This window comes from Phoxinus phoxinus, assembly GCF_949152265.1.
Source record: "Phoxinus phoxinus genome assembly, chromosome: 10".
Taxonomy (NCBI): Eukaryota; Metazoa; Chordata; class Actinopteri; order Cypriniformes; family Leuciscidae; genus Phoxinus; species Phoxinus phoxinus.
In genome coordinates, this window is record NC_136885.1 from 4,000,834 (window position 1) to 4,023,796 (window position 22,963).

The 22,963-nt window shown below is 38.2% G+C and overlaps 1 protein-coding gene across 1 annotated transcript in view; it reads right to left on the reverse strand.

The window, feature by feature from the left end:
* The window catches only part of grik2 (glutamate receptor, ionotropic, kainate 2), a 212,972-nt gene that overhangs the window by 30,254 nt on the left and 159,755 nt on the right, over nt 1-22,963 (reverse strand). The window contains exons 11-13 of the mRNA XM_079625427.1: nt 19,744-19,967; nt 12,036-12,154; nt 7,144-7,361 (exon numbers count right to left, since the gene is read on the reverse strand). Of these exons, the coding sequence (XP_079481553.1) occupies nt 7,144-7,361; nt 12,036-12,154; nt 19,744-19,967 (561 nt within the window). The remainder of the gene's footprint in view (nt 1-7,143; nt 7,362-12,035; nt 12,155-19,743; nt 19,968-22,963) is intronic.

Sequence of the window (22,963 nt, forward strand, 5' to 3'; positions counted from 1 at the left end):
GCTGAAACTAGCAAAACACACTTGCTTCACGCCGGGTGTATGATATGGCGCACTGTGTCTGTTGTTTGCTCCTCCCGCCACATATATTATATTGTTCATATATGAACAATAGAAAACTCAACACTGCATACCTTGACATAATAACAGAGGGATTTTTGGGTTTGCTCCTGTGCCATCGGCGCTCGCGGTGAGAAATAATGCCAGTATAGATCTGGCAGAAACAATCATATGTGGATAGTTCAAACTGGGCATCAGAATGGGGAAGAAAGGTGATTTACAGTATGTGACTTTGAACGTGTCATGGTTGTTGGTGCCAGACCGGCTGGTCTGAGTATTACAGAAACTGCTGATGTACTGGGTATTTCACACACAACTATCTCTAGGGTTTACAGAGAATGGTCAGGAACAAAAGAAAATATCCAGTGAGCGGTAGTTCTTTTGGGCGAAAAACTGGTTTCTGTCAAAGAGTTCACTTTACTCCAATGTCCTCCACAGTCACCAGATCTCAGTCCAGTAGAGCAGCTTTGGGATGTGCTGGAACGGGAGATTCACATCATGGATGAGCAGCCGACAAATATGCAGTAACTGTGTGATGCTTTCATGACAATATGGACAAAAATCTCTAAGTTTCAGGCACCTTGTTGAATCTGCCATGAAGAATGAAGGCAGTTGAAGGCCATACCTGGTGCTAACAAGGTAAGTTGCCAGTAAAAGAAGCATACACACACTAAGCTTCTAGCACAAGCTTGATTTCATTGTCATTGCGTGCAGTGTTGTCAGAATAGGCTAACTCTTTTTAACCGACAGTTTCCTCAGGATGGAAGAGACTCTTGATGTGTACTGTAATTTAGTTAGTTATTTACAGTATAACGGGTGTGTGTGATTATAGCTAACCTCCTGTATAATCTGGTTTAATGACATACAGTTAAAGTGAACTCTGTCGCCCCCTCACGTTTGTCACCAGGGTCTAAAATTAATGGGGGCTTGGGGTAAAAATTCTGCCCCAAACCTGCACAGTTAAATTAATTCTAAGACGGCTGTCGTGATTAAAGTAAAATGTGAAATTGAATAACAACTGGTGATTGTGGCATTACATTTAAGTCTGCTCACATTGCATCAGATTTCTTTTTATGTGATTTTTGCAGCGTTGAGCATTATAACCAATCACACACATTTCTGTTGAGCTTATGAATGCAATGGCCAATCAGATTAGTCAGAATTGAAAACACTGCGTTTTGTTCAGTGCACATGCTCATTGACTGAATTTTGCACTCTTACGGATTCTCTCATCATAAATAACGTGCAGATATGAAGTAAGAGATTCATTACGCAGTTTACACAGCTTAATTGATTTTTGCAAAAGTGTATAAAGCCGCGTTTCCACCGCGGGAACTTTCCCCAGGAACTGGGAACTTTGGGCTGGTACTTGGTGTGTTTACACCGCAGGAATCAGGGTCTAAATGAAATTCCGGGTAAATATTTCCCCCTCCGAAAGTCCCTGCTGGCGAGGTAGTACTTTTTCAAAGTTCAGGAACTTTCAGGGGGCGGGACTTGTGTGCTGAACATGCTGATTGGTTGTGTTCACGCCGCATTTTGATTGGATGACTCCATGCAGCATTCTATTGTAACCGCCATTTTTAAAAATCTGTTGCGTTTCGTGGCTTCATGCAGTGAGAGTCGTCTGTCTGCAAATATGGGATTTAATAAAATAAAAAAACAGCTGGACCGACGACGAGGTTCAGGCTTTATTAAGCGTATTTGTGGAAGAGGACATTTTCTGCGCGTTCGTCCCAGCCATCTCACGGTCAATGTCCGCAATAGCTGATAACATACATCGTCTAATTTTATATCTAGCATTACGAGCTTTCTGAACACGCTTTAGTATCAGTGCTCGTCTCTTTTCTGCCGTTTTGTTAATGACCTCGATAGTAAACCAATACATCACAAACAACCTCAGCACAGTTTGAATCTCCTCCATACTTATTATAAATGTGGCGCTCAAAACTGATTACTGTCCGTCGCAGAGGAGGAGCAGTTGCACCCAGTTTACATAATTTTTACATAATTTTTCATACTACTAAAATAACCAAGGTGAAATCTTTTTCTAATTAACCAATTCATAAACGGTGTTTAGCTTGTTTTGTCTGTGTAACCAGAATACGACATGCCGTTTCTGTACACACACTTAGCTTATCAGCTTTGCCTTTTGTTTACATCATACACTCTAAAAAATGCTGGGTTGTTTCAACCCAATTTTGGGTCAACTATGGACAAACCCAGCCGTTGGGTTACATTTTTTAATTAAAATTGTAACCCAACATTTGGGTTTGTCCATATTTGACCCAACATTGGGTTGAAACACCATTTTTTAGAGTGTAGCAACAACATAAAGCTTATAATTGGAACAGTTAAAACGCAACTATAAATAATAAGACATACTATTGTGATCCACAAACAACAAATTGTCCCGACAAAGTGGGAACGGCTTCATTTCAGGAGAAGCTTTCCTGCATATAGCCTGCATCGTGGTTCTGGAAGCTGTCCTCTGTAAAATGTGCAGCGCATAGATAAATACTAGGGTTATAATGATCAGGAACAGTGTTTAAAATACATTTGAACCACTCTTTTAAGTTTGTCAGCCTTAGGAATGTCAAACAAATGAGTTTGGAAACGGGGTGGAAAAAAACATTGTCTCTTTGACATAGCGACGACACTGTCTTCTCTAGCGCAGCTCATCCAGGCCTCGCCCCTTTTTTGCATATTTCGTGGGTGGGGATTATTTAAATGAGCTTTGTAACCTTGCAAATCTTTTTTATGCTCAAACAGCAACACGCACTAACTAAAGTTGAAAAAGCGAAAAAGCATAATAAGACCATTTAATGTATTCCGTTACGATTCTAAATAATTGGTTAAATTTAAGTCTTTGACATAAAAAACAACACAAATACATTTAATAAATTAATTATTAAAATTGCCTTTAGAAAGGTATAAATGCCCATTGAAATCAATTCTATATTGCCCCTTACTGGAACCTTTACGCATTCTCTCATTGACCCAACAAGGATGGCTTTTACAGGACGGGTGCAGTATATTGAGGAACATAGTGCATAAAAGAGTGATCAAAGGATTAAAATTGTGAGCTCCCATTAGCGCAGTCATCCAGCTCAAACTCCCCAGAGCCTCATCAGACACTCGCTAGCGGCCATTCCAATAAGCCTCAACATATATTATTAAAATCAGTTTTTCAGCAATAAAACCCAAAGATGCTAAAAACCACCAAACAGCTTCGAGGTGTAGGGAATGCAGCATTCGAACACACAGGTGTCCTGCTATAAAAGCATAACCAGGCAATCTCATTCCACCCGGTTGTTAAGTCTGATGCCACACGTCACCGTTACCACATCCAAACGCTCTAATAGATCCCAAAAGCAAACAATAAAGTGTGCTAATATACACTCATTGTGTGCTGTAGTATTGCAGACACAATAATGACCCTAGCCTTTATCTCCATACCTAATCTCAGTTGGCCAGACAGTGATTCATCTTTTCTAAATCCTTCAAATATTGATGTTCAGGACATTGTGAGGCTACAGTGTACAGTTTTTAAAATGCTAGCATAAATTTGTGCTATAAAAGAAAAAAAATCTCTAAAACAGCCAATTGAATCGAAGTAGAGGCTTGGACCCAGGAACAGTACTCGTTACATCAACCTTAACAAATGGACTGGAGTTTAATAGATAATGGAAGACAATGGGGACAGATTAAACAAACAAACAAACAAAAAAGGTACAGTACTGTTGAAAGAATTATAATATTAATCTTGGATGTGGCATAAATATGTTATGCTGAAACGTTTTAACAAATAACTGCATAACATTTTTCACATATTACATTAAAACAAGAAAACTAAATATTCTCATTCACTAATTATTGTGTGGATTACACGCACAGAAGAGCTATCACAAAAAAAAACACAAAACATGCGTATGCATTTGAATTTGTTCTTAACCTTGTTCTAATGCTAATGAATTTGGACTATTATAAATGATTGACCACATACTCAAGGTTAGTAATTTGCATAAAATACGTCCAACCAATCAGCATATAAGGGCTTTCCGCAAAACCTTTCCTTTGCAGCCTTTTGTCACTTTCAGAAATCGTATGATACTCTCACATGTGCAGCAAGATCCTTGAGCACGAACTAAATTTAATCTTAGCATAATTAGAAAGCAACCTCAAGCATGTGATTATTGTGTATGTGTGGTTTCAGTTGTTCCTACATTTCCCCTACGTTTAGAATAAACTTTAGTGTGATGAAGCATGATTTGTTCAACGTGCCTCAGTACATTTTTGCTCCAAACTCCAAACATATATACCAACACACATACAAATCACTGGCGTTTCTAACTGGAATGAACACTGGAGACAGTAAAATTGCAACAACTTTTGTTCATTTTGACACAAAATTATGATTACAGGGGCAGATTATCGATTATTAAATAACTGATTTTCGTGTGGTTCCTTGCTCAATATTATGACCTCCAAACACTTTTACCATAGTGTAAGATTTGTAATCATTTTGACGTTTGCATCACATGACCTGCTCATACGTGTGGCTTCTCTGATGTGTTAAACTTGCTCAGTCGCTCGCCTGACACCGCAGTGCACTCGTGATGTGAAGCGCTCGAGGACGAGTCCGTGAAACACGAGTCATGATAAAAAAGCTCAAACACTTGTAGAAGCCGCTAAAATGGCTTCCTTCAGCAAATGTGTTCTTATCTCACATTTGCTTTTGTTAACCTTATCAGGTGTGTTTATGGTTTAGATGGTACGTTATTTTCCGATACAATAGAGCATTAACCTTTTAGTGCCACTCACTGGACATTTCACTTACTAACTGCTGTGATATGTACAACAACCAACTTGCCAGATTCACATTAATCTGTTTCGGTTCAAACTGAACACTTTTAGACCCACTCACTGGACATTTCATTTTGAAAGTGCAAGACGCAACATATCGTTTTGCAGAAATATTGCCGCAGGGAAGTTTGTCCAATGAGCCTGCATTTGATTTGTTCGTGAAAACGTTGGTACATAGATTTCACACACAAAATGTGTGTACAAACGATTGGTGAATGAGAAGCAATATTCTAGATCATACATCAGTAGATTGGGGATCTTTGGCTTGTAACAACAGCAAATCAATAGCAGCTACAGTATAGAAGCCAGCGGTGAAAGTACAGATGCAAAGAACCTAAAACTAATTCAGCCGCGAGGGGATTTCGACGTTTGATATGGTTCTAAATTCCTGTAATTATAGAACATAAAATGAACCTATTTAATTTAAAGTGTAGTGTTCTCGATACTATTGAGTTCTGTGACTGTCTCTCGGAAGCGCATTATACAGAATCAATAAAGGCAGTTTATCAAACCGTCAATCACTCGCACTGCCACTCAATCACTCAATACATCAGCACCTGCTAAAAGAGCATATGTGTTCAGCGCTCAGAACATCTGCTGTTCCTGTAGGAAATCTGACTGGAATGGATTAGAGGCGTTGTCAGGAACAGGATGCGTTCAAGGAGCTACAATTTTTTCTCTCTCCAGTAATCTGCTCTAATCTTGCTATCTGCAATAGGATGTGTTTTTCTTTTAATATTTAAACTGCTTTAATTAGGTGCCTTAACAACCTAAACTATTCCCATTTTTGTGTTTAATTTGTGAACACAACAATTATTACTTCCATAATTTGTGACATATTTCTATGAAACTAAAACTGCATATTCAACTAAAGGAAAATGTTGCCAATTCCTTCAGCAATTCATTGTAGCTATCATAAATAGAATCTGATTGTACAAACACATTTTTTCTTTAGAATAAACTGAATTATTCAAAACAAGACCAGATATTCTGGCCAATTTGGGTACATTTACATTCATGAATGTTGATTAATGTGCACTGTCCCTTTTTGAAATAAAATGAATTACATATCACAGAAATAAGTATTAATGAAGCAAACGGGGTTAATTAAAAAAAATACTAATAATGACATTTAAATGCTATTTCATTAGCATCTGAAATACAGAAAATTACCAGATGGTCAATATATCTCTGTATATTTACAGAGGCGGATAGGAAAGACAAAATGTGCTTTTGTAACAGCTGTCTGAGTATTTCACTGATCTGGTCACAAATGGGGACAATCTGTGATCTCAAAGCAAATATATTGACTTAATAAGAGTATTTTACTCTTCCAGTGAACATGTTCACTCCCCTCTGGGCTGAATACAGAAATGCAGAGTAGATCTCCCACATAGATGCACTGACCAGTGCAGTCATCAAATTATGATTTCAACCTTTGTACTTCGAGCCGTCTAAAGCAGTAAAAGCTCTGAAACACAACCTCAATTATTAGGGCAAGTATAAAAACTTAATTCTCTAACTTTGCTTTTTATTACTATAGAATAAAAATAAAATATTATCAGGTACATCGCAAAACAGATTCAAACTCACATAATCCATGTGACACCACTATTTAGTGTGCCAGACCAAAGCACAGAACAATATTAAGAATACTAGCCTGTCATTGACCTTCCTGGTGACTCAGTTGGTAAAGCTGTTATCAATTAAAAATGTAATTAAATCAAATCAAATTATTGAAGGAAAAATGTAGAGTTAGCTCATCATTATCACAAAAATAAACCCGGTGGACATTACAGGGCGATCCGGTTATGCGTCATCCTTAAATGGTACATTCTAGTGTACCAGAAGCTCTCATCTAAACTACCAGGACTCTGTCCTTATGGAGAGATATTGAAACTGAGACCGCTGATTCACTAGCAATCTTGCACGCCAGGTCTCTCTCTCATGCGCAGGTATATATATATTTAGACATACAGAGCAAAGTACTGAACATTATACAATTTCTCAATGAGACCAGCATCAGAATTTCTCTGTTCCCACTCTCTGGATTTGAATGGCCCCTTTCATTTGGTGGAAATGCTCAGAACAGTATGAAAATTGGGACTCATTATCTAATCCCTGAACCTGCATCCAAACCATTTTGGTGGAAATGTAAATCAAACATGATGGCCTCAATGAAGTATGCTGTAATAATGAAGTGATATGACGGCCTCAACTTACCTTAAAAAAGGTCATTGTAGAGCCATCCTCAACCACTCCATACTCAATCTTGGTCTGCTTGGCAAGGTCATCCGCCGAGTCAATTGGAGATTCCATTCTCTCCACAGTGAGGAAGGCGGCTAGGTTGGCCGTATAGGAGGAGATGATGATTAGGGTAAAAAACCACCAGATTCCTCCTACTATCCTGGTGGAAAGGGCTTTGGGCATGAGCTCAGATCCTAGTAGAGAGGAACAGAGATAGTAGTCAGGGTAAATCAGTGATTTCAATGTGAGGACCAGAATCAGATGCACAGGTCTAACCTAGTCCAGATAAGTTGCAGGGAAATGCTTTGCCTTTTGACAATTGGGATGATATATCTATGCTAACTAAATACGCCAAAGTCAACCACAGTGAAGGAGGGAATTCATTTATGTGTTAGGAGAATTTATGTGGCCAAATTTAATTAGATTACAGACTCTCATTTTTGTATTAAAGCATAAAGAGCTCATAATGTGTCTTTGAATTGCCCTACACTCTTCAATCCATTTGGCTTGTGGGTAAAAGCCAAAATGACGAGCCATTTTATGTTACAGCCTAAGTAACATTTTCTGTTATTCCTAAATCAAGTTGTCTTGGTTTAGGAAATTAATGGTCATGCTTAGGAAATTAATTGATATGGGGAAAAGTAGGGGCAATAACTAGTTGTACTAGGAAGAAATGTCAGAGGACAATAGCGCAAGGAAATAACTGCCACCTTTTCTCAAGTTCTGTGATTCATTGTAAGCTTTGATCTGCCATACTGAGTCCATGGAAAAACACAAAGGACTCTCAGAAAGATTAGCCACTACATGAATTACAATTGAAATCCAAACTCAGGCCTCAGCAGACTGGTAATGGTACAGTGACCTGTCAATCAAGTCCAGAGTTTGGATATTTTAACTCTAGCAACCAGACAGCTGAACAGCCATTGAAATAGGAAGGAAGAAAGTGAGAATCACCTTTCCCTTACATACTGTACACTAGCAGTTCATTTGTTAAAGGTGATGTGTCTATTTTCTTCAATGCTGAAAGACGTTCTCTTATCCTATCCACACAGACAACTATATCTGAACCTTTCATTGACCATAGGCTGACTTTCCAAGTGCAAACACTGTGGTGCTTGAGCATTACAACATGTGGCTCAAACTATTGCGCAAGTTTTGGACAGGAATACCCGTTTATCCCAACAAGTAGTTAGGAGCAGGTCGGAAGGAGAGTCTACTAAAACTAGAGGCACATATTTACACACTTCACCTTTAGCGGAAAAGATGCCTTAACCACTTTTAAAGAAACAAACATACAGTCGTGTCAAAACAGCATAACATTATACAACGAAAACCATCCCAAGAAGAAATAAATGTTGTCATTTCAAAGTATCACCATGCTGGACCATTTGGTCAGGGTGACCTTATATAACCTGGTTGGGGCTGACTGTCATGTACCCAAGGTAACGTCATGTCCAAGCACGCCATCCCACAGTTTTCTCGGGGCTGACAAGCCATGGGCAGGGGAGCCTCTCTACAATGTAGTGTTACTCACTCATCAAGAGACATGCACACAGTCATCATACACAAACCCTGCTCATTTAGCCTAATGCCACATCTTCTCTTCCAAAACTCACAGAGGAACCTGAACAAAGGACAGTCCCAATGACATCCTAACATTATGTTGCTAATGGGTAAAGCTGTTGGCTAATAATTAGTTTGACAGAAAATAATTCACAATGATCAAAAACACATTAGCTAACTTTCAATGACCTCTGCTTACTGGTGATTCCTTGTTAATAGTGCCAATCGCATATGGGGTTCAGTAGGTTAGCTGCTCTTGGAGATGGGAATACGTACACTGAGGAACCCATACTTTTACTCATTCTCATATGGCTGAGCATCACTTGTCCCTCTAGTTCAGAGGTCATCATCCCTGTTCCTCGAGACTCACTGTCCTGCAGAGATGAGCTTCAACCCTAATCAAACACACCTGCAGCAAATTAAGCTCTTCGGGATCGCTTGAAAATCACAGGCAGTTGTTAAAGCAGGTTGGAAATACACTTTGCTGGACAGTGGGCCTCCAGAAGCAGGGGTGAAGACTTCTGCTCTAGTTGGAGGCTGACTGTGCATGACCCTGTAACTCTTTGGTCTTCTTTACAATAAAAATTAACCAAACTCCGCCAATTGCTCCACCAACTAGAGCAGCAATGCAACTATTCATAATATCTGCAATAATTTTAAACTTCTAACATTCGGTGTCAAAACAGATACAGGCTGTCTACATAGCAAACAGCTCTTTTTAATCTTTTTAACAATGTAGATTTCACAAAGACTCACAAGGTTAATGTTACATAGCAATCCAATCCCAGCTGTAAATCATTCCATTTGATGGATGCAGTGCAGATTCAAACATTAACCATGCTACTTTGCAAACAAGGGCCTGGTGTCTCTCATTACTCAACCAAATCTTATTATGCTAGTCTGATGCAAAACAAAGGCATGCAGGTTACATGTGTCATTGTCCTTCATTCATCATAGGCCTTTCTCAATCTCAAACATCTGCGTCCCACAGTTGAGAAGATGTGGCATGAGGATTTGTTAGGACTAGGGTTAGAAGTCAACAACACACATGGCAGTCTAAGACAGAGGACATGACCAAGAGTTAGTCTTTGTGTCATTCCGCCATTTTTTGCACATGAAATTGGACTTACCTTCTCAGAACCCTGATGAGCGAGAGAACATTGGTTATGGAAAAGTTCTGCATGCAACTAATGAACCCCTGATCCTCATTCCCAGTGGTTCCCAAACTAGGGTACGCGTATCCCTGGCGATACTTGAGATGACAGAGGGTGTATGCAAACAAAATGCTGAGTTCGTTTAATTTTACCCCAACTTAAAATAACACTAAAACAGAGGATGAATTTCTAACAGGCAAAATGCCACCTCTAGTGTGAAGACAGGAAAAAGGTAGTGCCATAAACAGTCAAATACATGTCAAAACTGACTACATACACACAAGCAGTGTGCATATGATAGTTTGCCGCAGAGTATGTCGCCTTAGCAAATTGAGCTACATCACTGCCATTCAATGTACCTTTAAAAGTGGGAGTTCAGCACTTACTAGCGTGAAGAACAAATATAGACAGAGACTGTACATAGAGATCAATTTAAGACTCAAACTCTCTTCAATGCAAAAGTTCTTGTTTTAAATACGAGCAGGAATGCAGTTTTTCCTGCATATCCACACGATTGCAAATTGACTTTTCAACAATTCAACCAACAAAAAGGTTCATTTTAGTGACGTAGCCTACATTTTAATAATAAAAGAATGTCTAAATTGTTTGCTTTATTTGCAATGAAGCAATAGTTCCAACAAAATCCACAGCAGATCTGCTGTGCGTCTCCAAGCAACACACGGCTGTCTTTTATTAGTGAACGAATCTGCGGCTTTGAACGAATCGGAAAAGTCGATTCAATGACCCATTCATAAATACAGCCACCTGATTCATTACTGAATGAATGACTTGATAAATTACTCATTAAGACAGTGACTTGCTGCCACCTACAGGCGGTGTTAGTTTAATAGTAACAATTTGTTTGTATCATAATTTATTGCTTTATTATTTTAATAATACAATTAATGGAATTCTAAGTATATGACAAAACATAACACATTTAATAGGGTTAGAAAATGTTGCCTTTATAAAGGTGCCTTTAACAAATGCACAATTTAAGGGGGGAAACATTGTCCCTTAATGGAAAAGGTGTGACTGCAGTCCAAGTGGAAGAGAAGGGGGATGCAGAAAGATGTTAAAGCGTTAGTTCACCCAAAAATGAAAATTATGTCAGTAATTACTCACCCTCATGTTGTTCCACACCCGTAAGACTTTAGTTTATCTTCGGAACACATATACAAATATTTTTGATGAAATCTGAGAGCTGGCTCACTCCTTCATAGGCTGCTAGGTAATTGCATCAGAAAAGTTAGTAAAGACATTGTTAAAATAGTCCAAGTGACTACAGTACCTTAAGTTTATCAAGCGACAAGAATACTTTTTGTGTGCAAAAACAAAACAAAAAGCGACTTCATTCAACTGTTAATTTTCTTCCGTGTGGGCCTCTGACGTGAGTTCACGAGAACGCCACGGCGCATGCGGGAGAACTGAGAAGATGACGCTCACAATCATTTGACGGGAAAGTGTGAAAGGTAAGTCATTAATTTTCGTGGCATTGGTGAGGCACTTTTACGTTTTCTCGTTGGTTTCGCACGATTCGGACATCCAGGAAATGCACACTTTAGAACCATTTTCAACACTACATCGAGACCCATCTGCATCATCTTCTCAGTTCTCGTGCATGCGTCGCGGCGCTCTCGTAAACTCACATTAGAGGCCCATACGGAAGAAAATTAATAGTTGAACAAAGTCGTTATTTTGTTTTGTTTTTGCGCACAAAAAGTATTCTCGTATTTTCTGGGCCGGCAGATGCAATTACCTAGCAGCCAATGAAGGAGTGAGCCGGCTCTCATATTTCATCAAACATATCTTAATTTTTGTTCCGAAGATGAACGAAAGTCTTACGGGGTTGGAACAATATGAGGGTGAGTAATTACTGACAGATTTTTCATTTGTGGGTGAACTAACCCTTTAAATGTCTCAGGGGGTACGACACTCTACAAAGTTTGGGAACCACTGCTCTACCCAACACCCACCAATAAACACTTTCAAGTCCCACACAGCCCCATTCATACCATTGGCCAGCAACCAATTTGCTTCTAGAACTACATGCACAGAGGCACCCATGCATAGTGGGCCTGACAACAGCAAGTTGGGACCCCCAGCAAAAGAGTGGGATGTGTGCTAAGAGGGGCAGGCAGAGGCGTCTACCTTGCTGCATGAGAGCTCCAACTCCGAACCAGAAACTATTTAGCAGGGTGAAATTGTTTTCCACCACGTCCGAGTCGGGGTTGCACGGGTGGGGGTTATACCATTCGTAGGGGCTAAACCTGTGATGAGTGACACAGAACACAGATACATTTTACTCCAAATGATGTGGCACATTGAAGAAAAATGAAGGTAAGGCAGGTCAACCTATAGAGACACAAGGAGAAAGAGACAGGTTAGCATAATCATCAGTCAATTAGATATCAAGATTCAGGAAAAATACAAATTATCTTGAGGAATCTATTACCATCTGTCTTATCAAATTGAAAAAATAAATAAGTTACAAGCTTGTGATACAGTAGTTACATGTTGTTTAGAGCTGTCTATGTTTCCAATCACCCTTTTTTTCAATTCCAGGAACTCTCAAATGACATATTCATATCAAAGGCAAGCATACTTATCAATGCATATGAGCAACCCAAGTCAAAATTAAATGAATATTACAGGTTATTTTCAAAGTTCTAAAAATAAACTAAAACTAACACTATTTTATTTTGCTATGTGTTGGATTTGACTGTCAACGTGAGAGTTTAAGAATGTTTTTAGATATATTCAAGTCATTTGCAATACACAATGTGTTTGTATTTTTTTCTTTAATGCATTTTGTATATGTTCTACTTTACAATCCTGCACATTAGTAAAGATCATAGTACTGACAGCAGTTTACTTGTCTCTCACATACAAAATAAAATATTTCTCAAACTGCATCAAAGCAGTGGCATTTTATATTTATATTATAAAAAAATTCTTACACTTTATGGTCTTCAATAAATTCCAAAGCTGCTGAGACTGGGCCTATGGATTCAGTGTAATGTTTTACGTAATTTATACATGATATTATTTTATTTTATTTTTTTCTCAGTGTACATTGTTGTATGCATATGTCTATGAATTTATGTATATTATTGACTTTATCTTATATCCCAGCATTGAAAATACTATCTGGGTTCATATATTACACATACATTTAACCATAAAGATACAAGATAGCAGACCAGCTGAAAGTCAGTTTGACAGTCAGAGGAATCTGGAAGACTTACATATTGTATGGGAGTGTATTTGGCATTCATTTAGCCTGACCAAACAGTTGTAAATAAAAATTTAGGATGTGTTCCATCTTAGTGTGAATAGGCCTTAACTGACAATACATCATGTACTTTGTGAGTGCATTTCTGTTTAGAAGGTTTTTCTTTTGGTAATTGACAGCCACATATGCTGTCAATATAGCTTAATGTGTAGTTAACCCTGCATTCATTTAAAAAGGATTAATTAATGCAGATGCCCAATGCAGAATATCTAGACGATTCCATCATCTCCACACCTCGATGCCTCATTCTGAGCTATCTCTCTAACGCATTGAGACTTTCCATTTACTCCGGCTAAATATAAGTGACATTACATTAGTAAAGGTTGATTGGGTGACAATTAAGCATTGTGACCCAATTCAGTTTGTGCTGAAGTGATGGGATAAAAAAGCATCCACAGGCTTTTCAAAAGTTGGGCAATCAGATACTAAGGAGATTATTTGTCTCAGCTATTATTATTTTTTCATCAAAACTCTGAAATGGAAACAGAAATGACTAAGTTTCAGAGACTAAAAGTAAAGTACACAACATTTTCTGCATTTCGTCTATGAGCAAGATTCATCAAGTGCTGGAGCAATCTGAAAATGATTACTGTGCTCTTTAAATAGCTCAACTTCTGTATCAAACTAATAAAAAACAGTCAACTCAACATTCTCATATAAGTTCAAAATACAATTGTAAATGTTACATACAAGCACGAATTCTTTTGAGATGAGGTTAAGATGCTACCTTAGAAGGTAACTGCCTATGTAGGCTCTAGACTCACTAGAAAAGAAAAACTTTGAGCTTGAACCAGTTGATAGTCGTTCATTCGCTATTTGTGATGCAAGTCTGAGTACATGCGAACTTTCATCTTGCAAAGACTTCTGCCCCAGACCTCTCATGCAAAGGGTCGTTGTTCAAGTTCACACAATCATGTTGGGTAAAGCCAATTACTAACGGCAAATCTAACATGGATGTCTGTCGTGGACTGGAGCGTGCCAGCGGAGGAGAGAGAGGCGATGAACAGCCTCAGTCTGCGTGAGACGTGGCTTAACCTGCTGCTACGGGAAGCGTCAGTCGCCCGTTAGCTGTCAGTTTGATCCAATTATACTGACCTTCTGTTATCTCCGGTCATCTGCGGGAGGGAAAATTTTGAGCAAGGTCAACATGAAGAGATAAACGAAGGCTGAGGAAACATTGATGCCCCAGGAAAGAACAATGGTGGGGGTTTTCAGAAAGTCTTTGTGCGCAGGACCGATCACGCACCTGATAACAGTCCAGTCAGATCTGGAAGACTGACATATTTAAATAGGGTTGCTGTGCTGCAGCGTTTAGCATTGAGGTCACGTTGATTAGCTAACATGCAATTCAATAAGAATGCGACACAAGGATGCATTGCTAATCAATGCGCTACCATAGATTTCACAGACTGGCTGCTTGTTCAGCATAGTCTTACTGGAGTTTCAGTCTTAGATGTCTATAACATCCTATAGCAGTGCCAAGCATGACCTCTTTTCAATTCTCACAACTAACACAATGCAGAAGATTTCAATATCTTGAAATATTACTAACAATATAAAAGTTTATATTATGCTGACTTACACTCTAAAAAATGCTGGGTTGTAAAAACCCAAATTTGGGTAAAATATGGACAAACCCAACCCTTAAATTTAAACCCTTACATTTGTAACTGTTTGTCCATATTTGACCCAAAATTGGGTTAAAACAACCCAGCATTATAGGTTTTACTATAGTTGAAAATCGGTAAAGATTTCACAGCAAAACGACACGTGAACCACAAGTTGGATATTTTTACAATTATAAAGGGCTTTTACTTGCTAAACAAGTATAAACTATCAATCAGACGACAGAAGGAATAGTAGTAGATTGTGTAACCGATTTTTCAGCAGTTCTAATCAAATCAGCGTTTGTTGTTAAGAAATACATTTTAAGGTATATGCTTATATAAAAAAAATAGATAAGACAATATATGTATTCTTACATTTAAAAAAATGTGTCTTATCTTATACAATTTTGCTTCTCATGTAAATGTATCTTAAATAATATTTGTACTGTAAAACGAGAAAAATACATTTCCAGTGCCTTCTTTCCATCCTCTTCCCTCATAGACTCAGAGTAATTATCTAGTCAGCTCCACACAGCAGTCTGTTAAATCATCCAAAGTGCAGCCCATTTAGAAACATATTCCACCTGGAAATGAGCGGGATCTGATAAGCACTTGCCCAGACTGGTGAAAGCATTACTCATCCTGTGAGGAGCACGTATCCCTTCCTTTCTGTCGCATGCGCGGGGTTTCTCACTGCAGTGAGGACAATGATTCATTAGTGATGTTTACTAAGACAAGCATTACTACAAATATTGCTCATACTTTCATTTAGGGATTTAAACAAACTCCAAATCCTCTGTTGAGAAACTTATCCTGCACCATTTGCTACAGTCATGAAATCAGTCCGCTATAAGGAGAGCTTCTGAACGATTGGATTCCTAGATTTCCAAGATCTGACATTGAAGAAAGGATTTCAGTCATTATTTATTTTTCATGAACAATATGTATGTATATAACATTCTATTCAACTGTTAGCCTCGTCTATTCTGGTATATAATGCATATAATATATATATATATATATATATATAAAAAAATTTTTTTTTTTTGCTCTTGTTTCAGTAATGTTGCAAACTTCAATATATAAATTAAATATAATAAACTCCTGCTTCAACTGTATGGATGGAATAGATAAACTTGCCTTTCATAAGAATATGACACTAAAAAATATATATTTCTTTGGAGCATTAGAATCAGACGCAGAATTTAAACGAATAAGTATTGCATTGGCAGCGTTTCATGACAAAAGAGTCAGCGCGGTAAGTACAGTAACTCTTTTATAATTGAGACTTCCTCGGTTGCTTTCGCAGAAGACAGAAGAAACTTTGGCAAGGGACTGAAAACAACAGGAACAAAAACAACTGCTGATATGCATTACAGATTCTGAGAAGAGGATAAATATTTGACTTTCATACTGTGCCCAGAAGGAAGGTTTCTAAATACTGCATGGTGAGAATAAGCCTTAGGAAACCCTCCACCAGTCCCCATTATGTCACCCTGTGATCTCTTTCTCTCTCGCTCGGTCTTTCTCTCTCACACACACGCATGTTTGCTGCATATAACAGCTTTAAAGTGCACACACAAAAGCAGTCGCACATGCACACATAAAGAAATGTGTACAAAGAGACAAACACATAAACACAGTAATACGATCTTGTGTTAGGTCTCCTCTGCTGTTAAAACATGCCGTTGATGTTTGTGTGTGTGTGTGAGCTTGTTATTTGTGCTCTAGTTGAGGAATGGAAAGGCGAACACTTACCCAGCATTAACATTAGTGCAGTTATAAAGTGAAAGGTGCATATTCTGAACCAACTTAGATGGCAGTTGTAGCTTGTTATAAACTTATGTGATCATATTGCCAGTAACATTTATAAAGCACAAGTGCATTAACCATAACACTCTCGGGTTAGACCAGCTGAACGCAGCAACCCAAGAGTTTTAGGGTTAAAATAAGGCATTTTCTGTGGTTTTCTCCCCACCTTGCTTCAGATGAGGACCAATGGAAAGACCCAATGCAAATGAAAATGGGTTTGTATGATTAATGATTAAAAAAATGATCTCAGCAAATTATTCTAAGAATTCACTACAGTATATGTAGCCTGGGAAAACCCAGACCACTTCCGGCAAATTTAGATTTGCTCTGCAAGTGGGTCTGGCAAAGAGCCCATTGAAACCCATTTCCAATCCGCCGAAATCGCGGCACCAATCAGAAACGTTTTACACGATGACGACAGAGCAGAGACGGTGACGCAGATTTTGTACATTACAAAGATGGATGCCGCCGTGGAACATCAAAACATCACTCGTTCGAATCAGGTTTCGCGTCTGTTTCAAGCGATTTAAAATAGTCATTTTCGTTAACACAAACAGAGAATTGCTGAGAGTCTCGAGATGTTTCTCCGTCGCTCTGCATACGTCATGTCATTCATCGCTCTGATTGGTTTTAGATCTATCCGACGTTCGTTGGTGACGCCCCTGTGGAAATGAATTGTCTATGGAGCTTTGCCAGACCCTACCTCAGTTACAACTGAGAGTGGTCTGGGTTTTCCCAGGCTACAGTATATGACATTTAAAGGGCAATTCTGGGTCTAATATGAATAAATAATAAGCTGTCGATTACACTAGATAATTTCGACTCGTACATCAGTTTCAAAAAAGTACATACAAAGAGTCATTTCAAATGGAAGCACTAAAAGTATAATGGAAGAAGAGGCCAGTTGCGTTTTGTAATTATGGGATGGATGGGTTGAGTGGTTGCCTGGCAACTTGTAGTTAAATTTTTGCTATTCAAATCGTCAGCCAGTACACTCTTAAAAATGCTGGGTTGTTACAACCCAATTTTAGGTCAAATATGGACAAACCCAGCCGTTGGGTTACATTTTTTAATTACATTTTTAACCCAACATTTGGGTTTGTCCATATTACATGTGAGTTACATTCCTGACAAGGAACAGATTTCACTCAGGAACCCATCATTTCCTCCAATTTGTTTTGACATTTTTTGCAGTATTTGACATGTACAGATGGTACTCAACCAGAATAATACTTTTACCGCCACCGTTCCCGCGGCGGTAAAATTGCGGGTGTGTATTGGCTGCCTTTGACTGCTAAGCGTATGTAAACATTATGTAAAATCTTCTGATGAAAGGGTCATGCAATGAATCCGTTTTTGTATACATGTCACTGTTGCATATAGTTGTTATAAGTTTGCACATTTTTTTATGGATGTGTTGAACTTTCATGGATTTGAAAATGAAAATGTTGGAATATTAAAGTTTTCAAAATGTATGTTATAGATCTTATTGTGAAAAATTAATCTGTGCACATGTTTCATTTGTAAATTTTTGTTTTTGACCTCATAATGTGCAATAAAAATTTCTCAAATAACTCATTATAAAGTCATGAACAGATACATAACAAGTCAATTTCATCGACTCCTTTCCAGCAGCTCCGTAGAGCCAGTGGATTCTGCCAACTGCTGCTTGAGGCTGTATTTGTGTTTGTTTTTACAAACTGAGTACGAATCGAAATTATTTTCTAATTGATATCTTAACTTGCACTAAATCCAGAATATACAATTAAGGGACCATTAGCCAGTAATCTCTACTTATTACAAACAATTAAGTGCAATTTATTTATCATACATTATACATCCTAAAGATTAGACTACTTCATTTTGTTTTAGCAAATTTAAGCAATTAAGGTTTTGCTGCTAACTATACAAACACATTTTTTTGTAGCATTAGATGATATAAAATCTGAGTTGCCAAAGCAAATGTGAAGCAGGATGTGGAAAAACCCAGTCAGAAAAGAAAAAGATACAAACTAGACAGTAGGGACAGCGAGGGATGGGGAGGGAGGGTTGCGTTTCACACCAGAAAATGCCTCAATCTCACTCACACACACGCTTGAACACTCCCGCATACCTGCTTTCTGTCGTTCACACACATACTCTCTTTAAACTGTGATTTAGCATCTTTGCTTTTGTGCTTTGTGCTATCCTGCATTATCACATACTGTATATCTCCTCAGCGTCAAGACAGGAAGACCAAAGCAACCCTTAAAGTTCCTCTCTCATGTGTGTCTCCTATGTGTCCGTGCTTCTGTCTCTCACTCAAATGAAAGCCTTAACTCTTTGTTATCTCCTATTCACACCTGCAAGAATTTCATAATTCTACAATTTTCCAGGAAACGACTGAATCTCATGACGTTTCAACATGTGCCTAAATATCGTGAGTGGCATTCAAAATTCTCAAAGAAATAGTTAACCTGTTCCTTAAGTCATCATTTACTCATGCTCATGTTGTTTCAAGTCTTTCAAACTTCCATGGAAGATGCAAAGTGAATTTCTGAAGATTAACCAGAGCAGGATTTTGAAAAGGAATGGAGGATGGGGCTATTAAACCCTTGGGATGACAACAAGTACATATTACAACTATGTTCATTACATGAAGCTTACTTTTATCATATTTTTTTTACATTTTGGCGTAGGCGTCATTCTTCGCTGTTCGAAACGCATTCGACCACATGAGCGTCTACACAACGAGAGCAATCCGAATGTGTTTTCGTCCAAAGTGGACAAGCTCAAAACGTTTTAGACCCTGTTTACACCTGTATTCAGCGCCATCCGATTGTGATCCGATCGACCAAAACGCATCTTAACACCAGGTGTAAACAGGGCCTTTGAATCATCACAGGCCTGTTTGCCTTGAGCTTTGATAATGTGGAAAAGAGGTGAAAATTTCACCTTTGGCATTCCACGGAAAGAAAGTCATACAGATCTGGAATGATATGAGGGTGAGTAAATGTCAGAATCTTTATTTTTGGGTGAACTATTCCTTCAAGGCCACTAATGTTAAATCTAAAAGTGCACTGCTTTACTCAATGTCAATGAGATGAGGTTATGATATGGGGGTATGTCTATATATATATATATATATATGTGGCTGGTATGTTACCTGGCTATGACAAACAGCACACAACTGACACCCAAGTAAGCGAGCAGAATATACATCCAGATGTCGGGGGAGAGGGGGTTGAGAAAGGAGAACACCCCGGGGTTGGTGCCGTTGGGCTTGCGGTACAGTATACTTATCCCCAACGTCAGGAAGGGTTTGGAAAAGTCGATGACCTTCTCCCGCACGTACGTGATGGCCAGCGGCGCCACTGCAAGATCAGCTTTCTGCCAACAAATAACGCACAGGGAAAAGAGCGATAGGCTGTAAATCAGAGCAAGCAGAAGCATTTAGAGGAAATCAAATTAAGAAAACAGGGCTTTTACACATCACACACTCTGCCCCACAGCGTTTAAGAGGAAATTTAAAGCCCTCTCGTGGACTCGCGCTCTCTCTCTTGATTTACCTGCTACTGTTTCAGCACTTACTAAAGCCTTTCATGATTTACTGGGTCTGAGGGACCGGAGGTGCGCTGAACCGAATCCACTCGCTCAGCTACCCAACTAGACTAAAAAATGAAAATAGCACTTATGAAAAAGGGAAAATCAAGCGGGTTAAAGGTGTACGCCGACGTTGGCTCACTGTCGGAAGCGGAAATATCCTGTGTCTCTCAGACAAGACTTTTAGTCCAATTATAAACATTTTAGAACAAATGAACTGTCCCAGGTGTTCGACGTGCTGCAGTCGTTGGTCATTTTTGTTATTGTGAATGCATACAGTTCACTTAAATGTAAAAATTTGTGAAGCCGCCAGAATGGGAATCATTTGTCTATTCTGCTCGTTTCATTAATGAGGCCAAATGTTTGGGAAATGTCATCACCATCCAATTCAATCTCATGAGAAAACCTAACTTTTTAACATTTTAACAATTGGTGGTGAATTAGCACGATGAAATGTCAGATTGTTTGGGGGGGAAAAGTAAGCTTGAAGGTCCAAGCCTAGACCTAACCATCAGTATGGTGTAAGCAGATTTTTTTTTATAGAAAAATTACCAATAACATTGCACAAAAAATTATACAAATTCGCCACCAATTCATCAAAATGTAAAATCATTATAGTTACACATTATATTGATAGTCCAATTTAGACATTCTACTAACATAAGTAACTTTGCACCTACATGTCACCTAACTCTCATTAGAGTATTAGTAGACTGTTAAGGGTTCGGGTTAGGAGAATAAGTTGACATGTAGTTGCAAAGTTACGTATAGTCAGTAGAATATCTGTCAAGTAACATCACAATAACGTGTTAGCAGAAATTAAGCAAAGAGTCTATTAATACTCTAATGAGAGTTAGTTGACAAGTAGTTGCAAAGTTACTTATCGTTAGTAAAATGTCTAAAGTGGACCACTGAAATAAAGTGTATAGTAATTTAGATCATGTTGGACAATCAATCTATTTTCGTATCACACCTCAGTCTAGGGGGTTTTGGTTAAAAGTGACTCGGATCACTTCTTGGAAGAAATAACTAAAGTAAGAAGTTCCATAAAAAAATGTGTTCAATTTTTTTTTAACATTTGATTATTAATAATACAATTGAAAACCCATAATTAATCATTGAGGACTAAACTGTGTATACACATCAATGAAGCAACATGACACACCCCAAACTAGATCACTCACATTGTAAGCAACAGAACCGTCTATACGTAAAGAGATGTGGCGTCTATATAGTCATTACATGCAAATTATCTTGCGGGACACATTGAGACACTGTACATTGGAAATCTGCAAGAAAAGCATTTTAAGGCATAATAGGCACACTCACAATGCAGATAATGTTGCAAACGGTACTAGGCACTATAATTATGCTGATCATTTTAGCCTAAAAGTGCGGCATATGGAAAGTGTTCCAGATCCGTTACTTATGAGGTTTATTTCCATTAGACGCCTCCTCGGAAGGCAGAAGATGACGCTCTAGGCAACCGCCTAGTTTACTGATGCCTGGCATCGGTCCTGCCTACACCAACGCTACTCAACAAGCCCTCGGATTGTTCCCTGTGGCCTGTGTGATGTTGTCATCACTGTGACAACCACAGCTGCAATAATCAAAACCATGTCTTCTTAGCATATCAATAAGGAGTAAGACTGTATATACAATGTGAGGGTTGAGATGTGTCAACTGGTAGAGATGCTGCCGTACTGTTTATATTCACAGCACAATTTAAAAAACCAAGCACTATATAGTCTGTTCTGTTATAATGGGAGATATTCAGATTTGATGCTTCACTCATGTCCAGTGTAAAATGCCATAACATCTTGATTATGGTTTTCAAAGCAACAATGTAGCTTCGCAGAGGTGTATTCATAAGCACTACCATTCAAATGTTGGGGGTTGCTGAGATTTGTTTTTTTAATGTGTTTTAACTAAATCTATTATGCTCGCCAAAGCTGCATTATTTGAATACAATAACAACATTAATATTGTGAAATATTATTACAAGTTTAAATAACTGTTTTCTATTGTAATCTATTTCAAAATTTAATTGATTTCTGTTATGGCAAAGCTGAATTTTCAGCATCATTACTCCAGCCTTCATTGTCACATGATCCTTCAGAAATCTTTCTAATATGATGATTTGCTGCACAAGAAACATTTATGATTGTTATCAGTGTTGAAAACAGTTGTGTTGATTCAGAATTGTGTGGAAATGGTGATACATCAGGATTGTTTGGTGAAAAAAGCCTTCAAAAGAACAGCATTTATTTTAAACAGAAATCTTTAGTAACATTACAAATGTCTTAACTGTCACTTTTGATCTATTTAAAGGATTAGTTCACCCAAAAATGAAAATTATGTCATTAATTACTCTCCCTCATGTCGTTCCAAACCTGTATGACTTTTGCTCATCTTCGGAACACAAATGAAGATATTTTTTTATGAAATCTTGGAGCTTTCTGTTCCTCAATTGACAGTCTGTGCAACTACCGCTTTCAAGCCACGGAAAGGTAGTAAGTACATCAGTAAAGTAATCAATGTGACTCCAGTGGTTTAACCTCATTTTATGAAGTGATGCGAGTGCTTTAATTACAAAATATTAATCTCCAGCCCGTGTTCATGCAACGTCGGCTCTCATGTCAACACAACACGCATGCGTTGTGATGCTCTCATGAACGCACGTTGGAGATTAATATTTTGACAATTGAAAGTGGTAGTTGTGTAGACTGTCAATGGAGGGACAGAAATACCACAGATTTCATAAAAATATCTTCATTTGTGTT